Below are 15,992 nucleotides of genomic sequence, written 5' to 3'. Positions count from 1 at the left end.
TCAACTAGGGATGATTTTGACTTCTAGGGGATATTTTACAAAGACTAGAGACATGGCTTAAGGGAATGCCATTACTGATAGCCAGTGAGTGAAAGCCAGAAGAGATGGAGAATATTCTACAATATAAAAGACAGTCAGAACAAAGAATTTTGGGGCAAAAAATGTCAATAGTGCCAAGGTCACGAAATCCTAGGGTAAAATAGTGGCAACGGGGATGGAGAACAGGGGATGAATTTAAGAAATATTTAAAGGCAAACTAGAGAGAAAAGAAAAAGAAGTCAGAAATAGTGTTCTGGTTTTTGGTAAGACAAGTAAAAGGATACCATTAATAGGTATATATACAAAGTAGTATAGGAACAAAGAAGAAGAAGCAACAAACTCTACTAGGAGGAGAGAGGGCATGCATTTTCTAGGATATTCAAATACTTATTTAGAATTAAACAAATAAAAGACATTTAACCATTACTCACTATTTTGTCATAAAAGTCTTTGGGAAGTTTGGAAAGAATTTCTACTGCTTCCAAAAGCTCATAAGCATCTATCTGCGGCACTTCATCACCATCATCACCACCTTAAAGGAGAAAAACAAAACGAGGCTTAAGAATGAGTAGAATTTTTTTTTTTTTTTTAAAGATTTATTTATTTGGCCGGCACCGCAGCTCAATAGGCTAATCCTCTGCCTGCGGCGCCGGCACACCGGGTTCTAGTGCCGGTCGGTGCACCGGATTCTGTCCCGGTTGCCCCTCTTCCAGGCCAGCTCTCTGCTGTGGCCCGGGAATGCAGTGGAGGATGGCCCAAGTCCTTGGGCCCTGCACCCGCATGGGAGACCAGAAGCACCTGGCTCCTGACTTCAGATCAGAGCGATGTGCCGGCCACAGCACGCCGGCCGCAGCGGCCATTGGAGGGTGAACCAACGGCAAAAAGGAAGACCTTTCTCTCTGTCTCTCTCTCTATCCACTCTGCCTGTCAAAAAAATATAAATAAATAAATAAATAAAAATAAAGATTTATTTATTTGAAAGACAGAGTTACAGAGAGAGGTAGAGGCAGAGAGAGGTCTTCTATCCGACAGTCCACTCCCCAGATGGCTGCAATGGCTGGAGCTGCACCGATCTGAAGCCAGAAACTTCCTCCAGGTCTCCCATGAGGGTACGTGGTTGGAAAGGACCTTTGCCATCTTCTACTGCTTTCCCAGGCCATAACAGAGAGCTGGATCGGAAGTGGAACAGCTGGGACTTGAACTGGCACCCATATGAGATGCCGGTACTGCAGGCAGCAGCTTTACCCACTATGACACAGCACCAGCCCCGTCCCCGGGTAGAATGGTTTTTACTTATTAAACAGTCATCAGTCCTTTGTGTATCAAAATTTTATAAGGGCTGTGAAAGGACTGGATCAGAGTTATTAATCCTGTATCCACCTATGTTTTATGAAAGGAAATCCTCCAAAATATGTTCAGTGAACATGGATTCTTAAGGCAGTGCCGGTTCTTGCTAATTTTTATTGGAATCAAGGTCTAATGTTGGCTTACCTCCCTCAGCATCTCCACCAGCCGACTGCTGCTGTTCCAGTTTAGCTTCTAGTTCTTGCTGGGAACGCAAAAATCGACTGGGTTTGGGAGCACCTGTTGGCAGTTTGACCCATTCCTCTTCTAGTTCCTTCAACTGTAAATATCATAAAATATGTTTAAGATATATCTACATTCCACCATTAGAGGACATATTTAATATTTATATTGACTGATATGTTAGGACACAATTTCTTATTTATGTGGCTTGAACAGAGAAGACAAAAGATAAATTTAAATTGTATATATTTTGTAGAATAAGTGAAGCTGACTTATATTTACTATACTAAAGATATATGTTTAAGTACTAAGAAAGAATAAAATCAACTTTTTAGGACATTCTCATTAGTTCACTAATTCAGATATATTTGCTTCATTGGGTAAGTTCAATTGGGTAAAATCAATTTTCATGAAAAGCCAGATAAAACGTATTTCATCCTGAACCCTAGAAGGTAGCAGCGATGGCTCAAGTGGTTGGGTCCCCTGCCATCCAAGTGGGAAAACTGGATTGACTTTCTGGCTCCTGTCTTTGGCCCCAGCCAGGGAACACTGAGGGTATTTGGGAAGTGAACCATGTAAATAAATGAATAAATAAAAAAAAAAAAAAAAAAAAACTCATTTCATCCAACAGATGTTAAGTCCTGCCATCCAAAAAAATTATAAAGGATGATTTATTTATTTATTTGGATGTCAGAGTTGCAGAGAGGGAGAGAGGTTTTCCAACCGATAGTTCACTCCCTAGATGGCCACAATGGCCAGGGCTGTCAGGGTGAAGCCAGGAGTTTCATTCAGGTCTCCCTGTGGGTGGCAGGGGCCAAAACACTGGAGCCATCTTCCACTGCTTTTCCTAGGCTGTTAGCAAGGAGCTGGATCAGAAGTGGAGCAGCAGGGACATGAATCAGCAGCACCTGTATGGGATGTCAGTGACGCAAGCAGTGGCTTTACCTGCTACGCTGGCCCTGATAAAGGGATCTTTTAAATTGCTATAGATTTAACACTAGTATGCTGCAATCATTGAATGCATAGTATTAATCTGAGAGGACGATGTAACAGCAGAGAAAGTTAGCTATGTTCAGAAAAATCAACTGATTTCAAAATTTCAAAGGAAAAACTAACATGTAAGGACAGAATATCAATAACAATAGGAAAGAAGTATCTTCATATTAAACTTACGCAAAGCCAACCAGAAAACACTGTGCCTCACCTGGACAGAGTTTATGTTTTGTAATGGGGGCCTTAGAGCATCCCGAATCCATCTATAAATCTCCACAGCAATTAATTTGGCTTCATCTCGAACAGCCTTCTCTCGAGATTCAAAGAGTTTTGGCAACACTTTGATAACTGGCTTTAGCAAGATGATTTTGGAACCAAATTCACTACAAGCAAAATATTGGGGAGAAAATGGTCAACATGCAATGTGCTTGGGTAGAGTTAATTTTCATTCATTCAAACACATCTTCATACCCGTATATTAACAGAGTAATATAGGTTAAGTTTTCTTAAGGTAGCAAAAGAAAATGAACTGGAACTCATAACCATGTATACATTTAGGTGTCATTCTCTTCAAAATATTCTTTAATGTCTGGGACCCAAAATAACACCATCACTTTGAAACAAACTTTCCAGGTAACAGTTGAGGAGCAGCTCAGACCTATTAAGGATCAACACATGTAATGTATTAAATATTTATGTGAATACATATAAAAGCTTAAAAATATGAGCAAATTGGCTTATAAAAATTTAGATGAGAACTTTTAATAGCTCCTATAAATAAGGTGATTCAACATATGAATCCTGGCAGTTATGTGTTTCATTCCTGATTTTGCAGTTATCATACTATAACTCTGGGAAATTTAAATCTCTCCTTGCTTCAGTTTAACATGGGGAAAACAGTTACATTCTTTTATTTTTTTTTAAAGATTTTTTAAATTTATTTGAAAGAGTTACAGAGTGGCAGAGACAGAGAGAGAGAGAGAGAGAGAGAGAGAGAGAGAGGTCTTCTACCCGCTGGTTCATTCCCCAAGTGGCTGCAATGGCCAGAGCTGAGCTGATCCGAAGCCAGGATCCAAGAGCCTCTTGCGGGTCTCCTACATGGGTGCAGGGGTCCAAGGACTTGGGCCATCCTCCACTGTTTTCCCAGGCCACAGTAGAAAGCTGGATTGGAAGTGGAGCAGCTGAGACTAGAACTGGTGCCCCTATGGGATGCTGGCGTTGCACTCTGGGGCTTTAACCCACTGTGCCACAGCGCTGGCCTCAACAGTTGCATTCTAACTTCATTTAAAGAGATAATTTATTCTTATATTTCTGTCACATATTATATTTTCAAGTTCCCAACTGGTTAATTTTATCTTTCTGATATCACTGCTAATGTATCTGAACAACAAATTCTGGAGCAGGAAGGATTTAGTTATGAAAGAACAATGAAATTCTATGTTAGTAGTAGGACTTCAAATATGTTATTCACCTATTATCTAATGTGTACATTTGTCTACATTCACACAAATGCACAAAACTATTCAAAAACAAGCTCTACTCCAAGAGATTAAAGAAGACTGCTTACAGACTCCTAGAAAGTGATTTTTATAACACACCTGGCTTTGTGCTGTTTAAGTATAGATATCATAAAGTGAAAAATAGATCACTTCTAAGATTTCCTTTAAAATGCAATGTATTTTATTAGAAAGGGACATTTTAACTTGGCTCAGCTGACCTTAAGACTAAAGGAAGGGGCTGGCACTGTAACTCTGCAGGTTAACGCCCTGGCCTGAAGCGCCGGTATCCCACATGGACGCTGGTTATGGTCCCAGCTGCTCCTCTTCTGATCCAGCTCTCTGCTATGGCTTGGGAAGGCAGTGGAGGACGGCCCAACTCCTTGGGCCCCTGCACCCACATGGGAGACCCAGAGGATGCTCCTGGCTTCAGATCGGCACAGCTCTGGCTGTTGCGGCCAATTGGGGAGTGAACCATCTGATGGAAGACCTCTCTCTCTCTCTGTCTCTCCTCTCTCTGTGTAACTCTGACTTCCAAAGAAATAAATAAATCTAAAAAAAAAAAAAAAAAAAAAAAAAAAAAAGACTAAAGGAAAAGGATGGCGCTGTGGTAGAGTGGGTAAAGCCTCCAGCTGTGACACTGGCATCCCATATGGGCATTAATTTGTGTCCCAGCTGCTCTACTTCCAATCCAGTTCTCAGCTAATGGCCTGAGAAAAGCAACAAAAGATGGCCCAAGTGTTTGGGGGCCCTGTTACCCACGTGGTAGTCCCAGAAAAAGCTCCTGGCTCCTGGCTTTGGCCTGACCCAGTCCTGGCTGTTGCAGCCATCTGGAGATTACAGGTAAAAAAAAAAAAAAAAAATGTGTGTGTATGTGTGTTTGCATGTGTGTATGTATTAAAGATTTATTTATTTATTTGAAAGGCAGAGTTACAGAGAAGCAGAGCCGAGAGAGAGAAGTCTTCGATCTGCCGGTTCACTCTCCAGAAGGCCTCAACGGCCGGAGCTACACCAGTCCAAAGCCAGGATCCAGTAGCTTCTTCCGGGTCTCCCAAGTGGGTATAGGGGCCCAAGGACTTGGGCCACCTTCCACTGCTTTCCCAGGCCATAGCAGAGAACTGGATTGGAAGTTGAGCAGCTGGGACTCGAACTGGTGCCCATATGGGATGCCAGCACTACAGGCAGTGGCTTCACCCACTACACCACAGCAACGGCCCTTATATATATATAAGTATGTATGTGTGTATATATATATATATATGTATGTATATAAGTATATATGTACATACTATATATACATGTATACTATATATATACTATATATACACATACATACTATATATACATACTACTATATATACATACCTATATATAAGTATATATATTATATAATGATACATTATAATATAAATTGTATGTATATATTTACATATACTATATATTTATATTATGTATAATATATTGTATTTATATATAAATGTATTTATATATATATTATCTTTATATTTATATATTATATTATATATTTGTACGTATGAATATATTATATATTTATGGATATATAAGTATATAAAAATATATAAGTATATATAAATATATATATTTAAAAGGTTTAATTATTTATTTGAAAGAGTTATACAGGGAGGAAGAGTTGTGGGGAGAGGGAGGAGGGAGAGAGGGAGAGAGGAAGAGAGGGAGAGAGGGAGAGATATCTTCTATCCACTGGTCGCTCACCAAATGGCCACAATGGCTGGGGCTGGGCCGGCTGAAGCCAGGAGTCAGGAGCTTCTGGATTTCCCACATGGGTGGCAGGGGCCCAAGCACTTGGGCCTTCATTCTCTATCCTCACAGCACATCAGCAGGGAGCTGGATCAGAAGTGGAACAGCCAGGTCTCAAATCGGCACCCATATGGGATGCCGGCATCACAAGTGGCAGCTTTAACTGCTACACCACAATGTTGGCCACAATATGACATATATCTTATTAAAACATTACTAAAGGTGCCAGCATTGTGGTACAGATTAAGCCACTGCCTGTCATGTCAGCATTCCATGAGCACCAGTTTGAGTCCTGGTTGCTCCATTTCTGATCCAACTCTCCGCTAATAGACCTGTGAAGGTTGAAGACAGCCCAAGTACTTGGGCTCCTGCCACCCATGGTGGAAGACTCAGATGGAGTTCCAGGCTCCTGGTTTCAGCCAAGCCCTGGTTGTTGTGGCCATCTAGGGACTGAATCAGCAGATGAAAGACCTTTTTCTGTTTCTTTTTCTAACTCTGCCTTTCAAATAAATAAATACAAATATTTTTTTAAAAAGAGCTATTACTAAGGATAGAACAAGACTATTGATAACTATGTGAATTCACTAAATTTCTTTTCTTTTGTTAAAGATTTTACTTATTTATTTGAGAGATTGATTTACAGAGAGAGAGAGAGGTGTAGAGAGAGAAAGGTTTTCCATCTGCTGGTTCACTCCCAAAATGGCCACAACATCCGGAGCTGGGTAGATCTGCACTTGATCTTAGCCAAAGGGCTGAGAAGCGACAGGGTAAAGCTGAAGTTAGGAGCCAGGTGTTTCTTCTGAGTGTCCCACATGGGTGCAGGGGCCCAAGGACTTGGACCATCACCTACTCCTTTCCCAGGCCATAGAAGATGGCTGGATCATAAGAAGAGCAGCCAGGACTTGAAATGGCGCCCTTATGGGATGCAAGTGCCACAGGTTGGGGAATAGCCTACTATGCCACAGCGCTGGCCTCCAATTCACTAAATTTCTAAGATGATGCAATGAGTGCATTACACATTGCTCATAGAAACACATGCCTGTAATGCCATAATACACAGAAATAAGGAAATTTTTTATCACACAAGAATCTAAATGAAAATCAAATTTTATAAGATTTATAAATCAAAGACAGTTTGGCAAACTTCAAGAATTACAAAATTTTCACATAAAATAAACAAAAGGAACCAGTTTTCCCAAGATGTAGGTCACAGAGAAAATTACAGAGTTGAGCTGGGATGCTCTTCACTGTTGGGATTTCACTGGAGCTGCTTTCTAAAGTATCTCATGTGGATAGCAATGAGAACAGGATATCAGATTAGAGGGTCTGCCAAATCAGAACAAACTACTGATTTGTTTAATTCAGAGTTCCATAGCAAATTACAGGCACTTGTTCCTGAAAGAGATTCCATTCATGAAAAACTTCAACCCCTAACAACTCTTACATAAGTTATTTTCTATTTGCTGTTGCTCTGCTGTTTAAAAGCATATAGCATGTGCTTCTACTTTACTAAGAAGGCATCTAAAATAAAGGTTTTCTCTAGCCAATAAACGATACCTTTAGCCAACATTCTAAAGTATATAAATCTATGCTTGAGCATATCAAGAGAAAACTGCTTAAATACCCTGAGGAGTGTTTTTCTACCTACCAGCCAACACTTAATCTGAAAACACATTAGTAACATTCCTTGCTCATCTTCATTAGAAATGGATTATACATATATATATATATATATATACACACATACATACATATATATGTATATATATATGCAACATGGTGGAGCTGGTAAAGCCAGCACTTAAAATGCCAACAATTGGTATGGGTGCCAGTTTGAGTCCTGGCTGCTTCACTCAATCCAGCTTCCTGCTAACGGGCTGGGAAAGGCAACAGAGGATGGCCCAAGTGTTTGGGCCTCTGCATCCATGTGAGAGACCTCAAAGAAGCTCCTGGCTCCCAACTTCGGATTGGTCCAGCTCCGGCTGTTGCAGCCATTTGGGGAAGAGAACTAGCAGATGGAAGATCTCTCTCTCTCTCTTTCTCTCTGTAACTCTTTCAAATAAATAAATTCTCATGACACACTTAAGGCTAAAATTACTCAAAACAAAGACCTTCTTTCTCTAGGTCACTTTCCTGGTTGTTGTGGCATGCCAAGTCAAGTTCAACAGTTTTCATTTCTATTAAAACCAGGAACCCAAACTGAATCAAAATACTCTAGTTAACAGAACTAAAACTAACAAAAGAATCTTACCTTAAGGCTTTCCTCAGTGTTTCTATACAGGCCACTACAATCTTGGGGTTCTTATTGTCCAGGCCTTTTAAGAGCTCTTCTTGAACAGCCTCTGCTTTCTCAATTTCTATGTACATGAGACAAATCTCTATGCCGAGCTCCTTGGCTTTCACCTTGGGCTGGTTGAACACTTTACTCACAACACCTGACACAACTTCTCCTGTGGTTCTGTAATATAAACAAACACCATCATACACAAAAACTATAGAAAGAGTTGGAGAAAGGTCATGGAATGGAGTGTTGTAGTAATTTTATAATTGCTAAGATATGAAGCAAATGAGTTTCTAATTTTAAAATCTATTTAAAAAATTTTTTTAAAATTTATGTATAGGATAAAAGTTTAAGACATGTCACACCTGACAAGGTTTGAGTTTATAAATGCGGAATTCAAATCAGCAAAAATCTTTTAAAATCTCATCATCCAAAAAAAGCTATTGTAAATTTTTTGATATCCATCCTTCTAGATGTTTAAATAAGCATGCATCACACACACACACACACACACAGATAAATGTGTATAAATTACCAAAACAGAATTACAGAGTGCTTGCTTTTAAAGTCATTTTAAACATTTCTTAGGACAATATCTTCAGAGAGAAAGGATATTTTTAATAACAAAAGATGGCTCCTGACTCCTTTACAAGTAAGTTCAGTACTTCGAATCACTTCTAAATTAAAGTCTGGATTACTGGGAATTACTATATTACTAAGAATTGAGGGGGTTATGATTACACATTACATTTGTCAAGAAAACACTTTCTGGGCCAGCGCTGCAGCTCACTAGGCTAATCCTCCGCCTGTGTTGCCGGCATACCGGGTTCTAGTCCTGGTCGGGGCACCGGATTCTGTCCCGGTTGCCCCTCTTCCAGGCCAGCTCTCTGCTGTGGCCCAGGAGTGCAGTGGAGGATGGCCCAGGTCCTTGGGCCCTGCACCCCATGGGAGACCAGGAGAAGCTCCTGGCTTTGGATCAGCGTGGTGCGCCGGCCGCAGCGGCCATTGGAGGGTGAACCATGGGTAAAAGAAGACCTTTCTCTCTGTCTCTCTCTCTCTGTCCACTCTGCCTGTCAAAAAACAAAACAAAACAAAACAAACAAAAAAAAAAAAACCTTCCTGGTATCAGAAGAAAAAAGAAATTAAAGAGTAATGGTTTCATTAATGGTGATTATGGTTAATCAAACTGTCAAATGATTAACTTTACTAGTATAATCTTAAGTAAGTTAAAGCACATATTTCTTATGCAATTAAGTCAACAATTTAACATTTTTGGTTGTTGCTTAGAAGATTCCTTTCAACGATACAAAGACTAGAGTTAGAAAAATGAGGTTTATGAAATTTAGCAGAGTGGGGTGACTGATCCAAAGCTCAAGTCAAACAGGTCAGGAGTCACAGGGTTTACTTAGGTAGCATTACCTCTTTCAAGAGATAAAAATGTCTAATAACTGAAAAATAATCTAATAACAGAAAACTGATCTCAAGATCATCTAGCTAGGAACCCTTTTCCAAAAAAAAAAAAAGCTTTGTAATGCCCAAATGTCTTTATGAAATTCTTTGTATGTCTTTCTACTTTTTAAAAATAATTGTTTACGCTGGCCGCAGCAGCCATTGGAGGGTAAACCAGCGGCAAAAAGGAAGACCTTTCTCTCTGTCTCTCTCTCTCACTATCCACTCTGCCTGTCAAAAATTAAAAAAAAAAAAGTTAAAAATTTTAATTGACTGGGCTGGCGCCCTGGCTCACTAGGCTAATCTTCCGCCTGTGGCGCTGGCACCCCAGGTTCTAGTGTCCCGGTTGCTCCTCTTCCAGTCCAGCTCTCTGCTATGGCCTGGGAGGGCAGCAGAGGATGGCCCAAATACTTGGGTCCCTGCACCCGCATGGGAGACCAGGAAGAAGTACCTGGCTCCTGGCTTTGGATAGGCGCAGCGCCGGCCATAGCGGCCATTAGGGGAGTGAATCAACAGAAGGAAGACCTTTCTCTCTGTCTCTCACTGTCTATAACTCTCTCTCTATCTCTCTCTCTGTAACTCTGCCTGGCAAAAAAAAAAATTTTTTTAATTGACACAAAATTGTACATGCTTATGGGGTACCATGTAATGTTTCACATACATACATACATATATTGGATAATGTCCAATCAGGGTGAAACAACATCTATCTCCTCCAACATTTAACATTTCTGCATAATAAAAACACTGAAAATCCTTTTAATTTTTTAAAGAGAAATATACAGTGCATCATTATCTATAATCACCCTACTGTGCAAAAGAACACCAGAACTTCTTACTCCTATCTAACTATATCAGTACCCATTAAACAACATTTCCCCATCTTTCCTGCCCTTGGTCAAATTCTGATAATTCCTTTGTCAACAACCTGATTTTCTTCTAAGAGTTATTAAAGGCTTTCCTTTTTGGTTTAGAATAATTCCCATACAAAAAGCTCAAAAGGAAAATCACTTGTTCATCAGTCCTCAAGGTAAAAATTTAAGGTTTAATTTAATTTACCTATCTGTAGCAATCTCATGCACCATTTAGATTAGTTTAGTAAAGACTCAATGAAGAATAAGATCTATAAAAGCAAGAAGAGTAACACATGTTGAAACTGCTAATAACAAAGGACAGCAATCTATAGGTATACATAATTTAGTATCTTTAGCATTAGCTGGGTTTTTACCAGAATAGTTGGAAAAAAGTTACTTACTTTCCTGCTACATGGGCATTTTCAACATAAACAAGTGCAGCTTCTAATCCTTTCAATTGAACCACTGCATTGGAATCAGTGACAAATTTTTTAATCAATCCTAAATATTTGGACCATTCTGGGCTTTTTTCATCTTTTATTTTCTGGAAGATCTTCAGGGCCTCTTCATATCCACTTAACCTTGCTTTCCATAGCTGAAAGAAAAGTAATATTTTGAAACAAAACAAAATTTAATGATATTATAATCTACTGTGATTTTGGGGTAGGTCAGCAAAATTAATATCCTATACCAACAAATATGAACAAAGAACTCCATGACTGAAATAAAAAAGTTTAAATAAATTTAGTTTTAAAAAAAGATTAGCCACTAAACTTCTTACAAACGTTTAATATTGATGTCACTCTGGCAAGCTCATGTAAAATTTATAACAGGCCAGGACTGGCATTGTGGTAGAGTGAGTTAAACCATCACTTGTGACACCAGCAATCCAATTTGGAGTCCCAACTGGAGTAGTTATTGCTTTATGATACAGCATTAAAGATGTGACAACCTGGGGCTGGCTCTGTGGCGCAGCGGGTTAACACCCTGGCTTGAAATGCCGGCATCCCACATGGGCACCGGTTTAGTCCTGGCTGCTCCTCTTCCTATCTAGCTCTCTGATATGGCCTGGGAATGCAGCAGAGGATGGCCCAAGTCGTTGGGCCCCTGCACCCACATGGGAGACCCAGAGGAAGCTCCTGACTCCTGGCTTCGGATCGGCGTACCTCTGGCCGTTGCAGCAAATTGGGGAGTGAACCAGTGGATGGAAGACCTCTCTCTCTCTCTCTCTCTCTCTCTCTCTCTCTCTCTCTCTCCATCTCTCTCTGTAACTGACTTTCAAATAAATAAATAATCTTAAAAAAAAATCAATCTGGAAAACACCATACTTAGTGAAATAAGCCAGTCACAAAGGGACAAATACTGAATGTTATCCCTGATCTGTGATAACTAATAGAGTACCTAAAAGGAAAGCTGTAGAAGTGAAATTGACACTTTGAAAGCAGTAACTTGAATGGCCCTTGTCTTGATTGTCAAGGAACCTTTTTTTTTTTTTTCCCTTAATGGAGAATGGGAGAGGCAGGAGGAGGGTAGGAGTATGGGTGGGAGGGTGGGTAAGATAGATAGAATCACTCTAGTCCTAAAGTTGTACTCATGAAATTTGTACTCATTAAATGAACAGTTTCTTTGGGGGGGAAAAAGTTTAAAACCATGTGGGTTAATCCATCTTGTATTTTTAGCAATCAACAACCATTAACTTTGAATAGTGAAGATTCACAACAATCTTTTATTTTTTTAAAGATTTATTTATTTATTTGAAAGGCAGAGTTACAGAAAGAGAGGGAAAGAGAGAGATCTTCCACTAGCTGGCTCACTCCCCAAATGGCTGCAAAGCTGGCGCTGGGCTGATCCGAAGCCAGGAGCCAGGAGCTTCTTCCGGGTCTCCCATGTGGATGCAGGGGAACAAGCGCTTGGGCCATACTTCACTGCTTTCCCAGGCACATTAGCAGGGAGCTGGATCAGAAGTGGAGCAGCCAGAACATGAATCAGAGCCCACATGGGATGCTAGCACTGCAGGTTGGCATTGTGGCATAGTGGGCATCTGCCGGCATCTCATATGGACACCAGTTCGAGTCCCAGCTGCTCCACTTCCAATCCAGCTCCCTGCTGGGAAAGCAGTGGAGGACGACCCAAGTGCTCAGGCACCTGTGTGGAAGATCCGGATGAAGCTCCTGGCACCTGGTTTTGCCTGGACCAGCCCTGTCCATTGTGGCCATCTGGGGTGTGATGTAGTGGATGGACTATCTATTTATCTCTGTGTAACTCAGACTTTTAAAATAAATAAATCTTTGAAAATAAATACATAGGGAGGCTGGTGCCGCAGCTCAATAGGATGATCCTCCGCCTATGGCACCAGCACCCCGGGTTCTAGTCTGGGTTTAGGCGTTGGATTCTGTCCCGATTCCCCCTCTTCCAGTCCAGCTCTCTGCTGTGGCCTAGGAGTGCAGTGGAGGATGGCCCAGGTCCTTGGGCCCTGCATCCGCATGGGAGACCAGGATAAGCACCTGGCTCCCGGCTTTGGATCAGCGCAGCTCCGGCCATTGTGGCCAATTAGGGATGGAACCAGAAGATGGAAGACCCCTCCCTCTCTCTGCCTCTCCTCCCTCTGTGCAACTCTGACTTTCAAATAAACACAGGTCTTTAAAAAATAAATAAATGAATAAATAAAAGAACTGTGAAGAACACAAAATAGTTAATATGAGAACTTTAAGTGTAGAATAAATTTTACAAAAAAAAGAGACTGAAATTGTTAAATCTCCTAACTGGTAGATATTTGTTTTAAAAATAATTAAAAATGAAAGAAATTTTAAAATAATTGGGGAAAACAAGATAATTTGAAAAGACACCCAGTAAACAATGATATACCGGTAATTCTGGTGACTAGCTAGACTATACTTTATAGATAAGTGAACTCAAAAAATACAGGGATTCTTTTTTTTTTTTTTTTTTTTTTTTTGACAGGCAGAGTGGACAGTGAGAGAGAGACAGAGAGAAAGGTCTTCCTTTTGCCGTTGGTTCACCCTCCAATGGCCGCCGCGGTAGCGCGCTGCGGCCGGCGCACCACGCTGTTCCGATGGCAGGAGCCAGGTGCTTATCCTGGTCTCCCATGGGGTGCAGAGCCCAAGCACTTGGGCCATCCTCCACTGCACTCCCTGGCCACAGCAGAGAGCTGGCCTGGAAGAGGGGCAACCGGGACAGGATTGGTGCCCCGACCGGGACTAGAACCCGGTGTGCCGGCGCCGCAAGGCGGAGGATTAGCCTGTTGAGCCACGGCGCCGGCCCAAATACAGGGATTCTAAGTACAAGTTCAGAATATATCTCCAGCCGGCGCCGCGGCTCACTAGGCTAATCCTCCGCCTTTGCGGCGCTGGCACACCGGGTTCTAGTCCCGGTCGGGGCACCGATCCTGTTCCGGTTGCCCCTCTTCCAGGCCAGCTCTCTGCTGTGGCCAGGGAGTGCAGTGGAGGATGGCCCAAGTTCTTGGGCCCTGCACCCCATGGGAGACCAGGATAAGCACCTGGCTCCTGCCATCGGAACAGCGTGGTGCGCCAGCCGCAGCGCGCTACCGCGGCGGCCATTGGAGGGTGAACCAATGGCAAAAGGAAGACCTTTCTCTCTGTCTCTCTCTCACTGTCCACTCTGCCTGTCAAAAAAAAAAAAAAAAGAAGAAGAAGAACAGAATATATCTCCAAATAAGTTTCTTTACAATGAAGTACTACTAAGCAATTAGCTAAGTATACTGACCTGTAGCAGGAGGTGACGGAAATAGGTAGGTAGTAACTTTTTATAGCTACAAACGGTTTTTCACATTACTAATACTCATTTATCGTCCTTCTCTGAATTCTTTTGAGATTCAGAATAACATTTAATTGAGCTAGAGCAACCCACCAATTTTCAATGACATAAAACAACATTTAACAAAGCTTCAAAATCTGATTTTGAAACTGCCAACATTTTCACATACTCCTAAGTAAGAAGTATTAACTGATGATGAAACAAGCCAATGACATTGAAATTTGAGTTCCAGACAAGTCTTACCTTGTGTTCACATTTCTGATCAACTGGCAGTTTTAACCATTCACTGTCATCTCCCATTGTGCTTCCAGCTTCTCCTCAGAATTAAGAGTATTTCCTGGAGAGATAAAAGTAGACACTTATTAACTGTAGTAATCAAGCAGTTTTTTTTTTTTTAAATGAAATGACTTTTTGAGATTTCATCAAGCACACGCCATTAAGAAATAAGCTTGTGGGTCACTGATCAGATGCCCATTTGACTGCATTAACAAAAAGATTTTTAAAATATCTACAAATGAGGGGCTGGCGCTGGTTCTAGTCCCGGCTGCTCTTCTTCCAATCCAGCTCTCTGCTGTGGCCTGGGAAGGCAGTAGAAGATGACCCAAGTCCTTGGGCCCCTGCACCCGCGTGGGAGACCCGAAGAAGCTCCTGGCTTCTGGCTTTGGATCGGTGCAGCTCCAGCCGCTGCGGCCAAGTGGGGAGTGAACCAACAGAAGGAAGACCTTTCTCTCTTGTCTCTCCCTCTCACTATCTGTAACTCTACCTCTCAAATAAATAAACAAAATCTTTAAAAAAATTTTTAAAAATAAATAAAATATCTACAAATGAAATCTACAAGATAGATACAAGCAAAGGTTTTTTCAAAAGTTTCCAAGAAAGCCTGATTTTTAGCTATTTACCTAAAATTCCTTATAGAGAGGCTGGCACTGTGGCATAGCAGGTAAAGCCATTGCCTGCAGTGCTAGTATCGCCTGTGGGTGCCAGTTTGAGTCCTGGATGCTCCACTCTGGATTAAGCTCCCTGCTAATGCGCCTGAAAAAGCAGTAGAAGATGTTCCAAGTCCTTGGGCTCCTGTACCCATGTGGGAGACCAGGAAGATTCTGGCTCCCAGCTTCAGATTGGCCCAGCTTGTGCTACTGCAGCCATTTGAGGAGTGAATCAGCAGATGGAAGATTTCTTCCTTCCTCCTTCCCTTCCTCCTTTCCTCTCTTTCACTCTCTGCCTCTTCATAACTCTACCTTTCAAATAAAGAATAAGTCTTAAAAAAATTTCAACATCACCTAGCTTTCTACCTAATTCTAATAAATATGACCCTATATATGAAGTAGTGTTACAGCTGGAGGACAATGTCAGTTCTGGACAAAGAGGAATTTCCACACAGACAACAAGAGTGAGCAGAAGAGAAGGTTTTATTGAAAGCAGGGGCCCTTGGGGCCAGCACTGTGGTGCAGTGGGTTAACACTCTGGTCTGAAGCATCCCATATGGGTACCGGTTCTAGTCCTGGCTGTTCCTCTTCTGATCTAGCTCTCTGCTATGGCCTGGGAATGCAGTAGAAGATGGCCCAAGTCCTTAGGCCAGTGCACCTGTGTGGGAGACCCAGAGGAAGCTCCTGGCTCCTGGCTTTGGATCAGCGCAGCTCTGGCCGTTGCAGCCCATTCCATTGCGGCCAATTGGGGTGTGAACCATCGGATGGAAGACCTCTCATTCTCTCTCTGCCTTTCCTCTCTCTGTGTAACTCTTTCAAATAAATAAATAAATGTTAAAAAAAGCAAGCAAGC

General features: G+C 41.5%; 1 protein-coding gene across 4 annotated transcripts in view; it reads right to left on the bottom strand.

The window, feature by feature from the left end:
- CKAP5 (cytoskeleton associated protein 5) overlaps positions 1–15,992 on the bottom strand; it is a 113,987-nt gene that overhangs the window by 67,110 nt on the left and 30,885 nt on the right. For all 4 annotated transcript variants that reach the window (XM_062196210.1, XM_062196208.1, XM_062196207.1 and 1 more), the window contains 6 exons: positions 14,457–14,550; positions 10,820–11,013; positions 8,086–8,292; positions 2,771–2,942; positions 1,531–1,663; positions 471–571 (listed from right to left, as the gene is read on the bottom strand). In XM_062196210.1, coding sequence (XP_062052194.1) covers positions 471–571; positions 1,531–1,663; positions 2,771–2,942; positions 8,086–8,292; positions 10,820–11,013; positions 14,457–14,513 — 864 coding nt within the window. In that variant the 5' untranslated portion in view covers positions 14,514–14,550. The remainder of the gene's footprint in view (positions 1–470; positions 572–1,530; positions 1,664–2,770; positions 2,943–8,085; positions 8,293–10,819; positions 11,014–14,456; positions 14,551–15,992) is intronic.

Source organism: Lepus europaeus, chromosome 7 (assembly GCF_033115175.1).
Source record: "Lepus europaeus isolate LE1 chromosome 7, mLepTim1.pri, whole genome shotgun sequence".
Classification (NCBI taxonomy): Eukaryota; Metazoa; Chordata; class Mammalia; order Lagomorpha; family Leporidae; genus Lepus; species Lepus europaeus.
The sequence above is the reverse complement of the archived record's forward strand: the minus strand, read 5'-3'. Positions and strand labels throughout refer to the sequence as shown.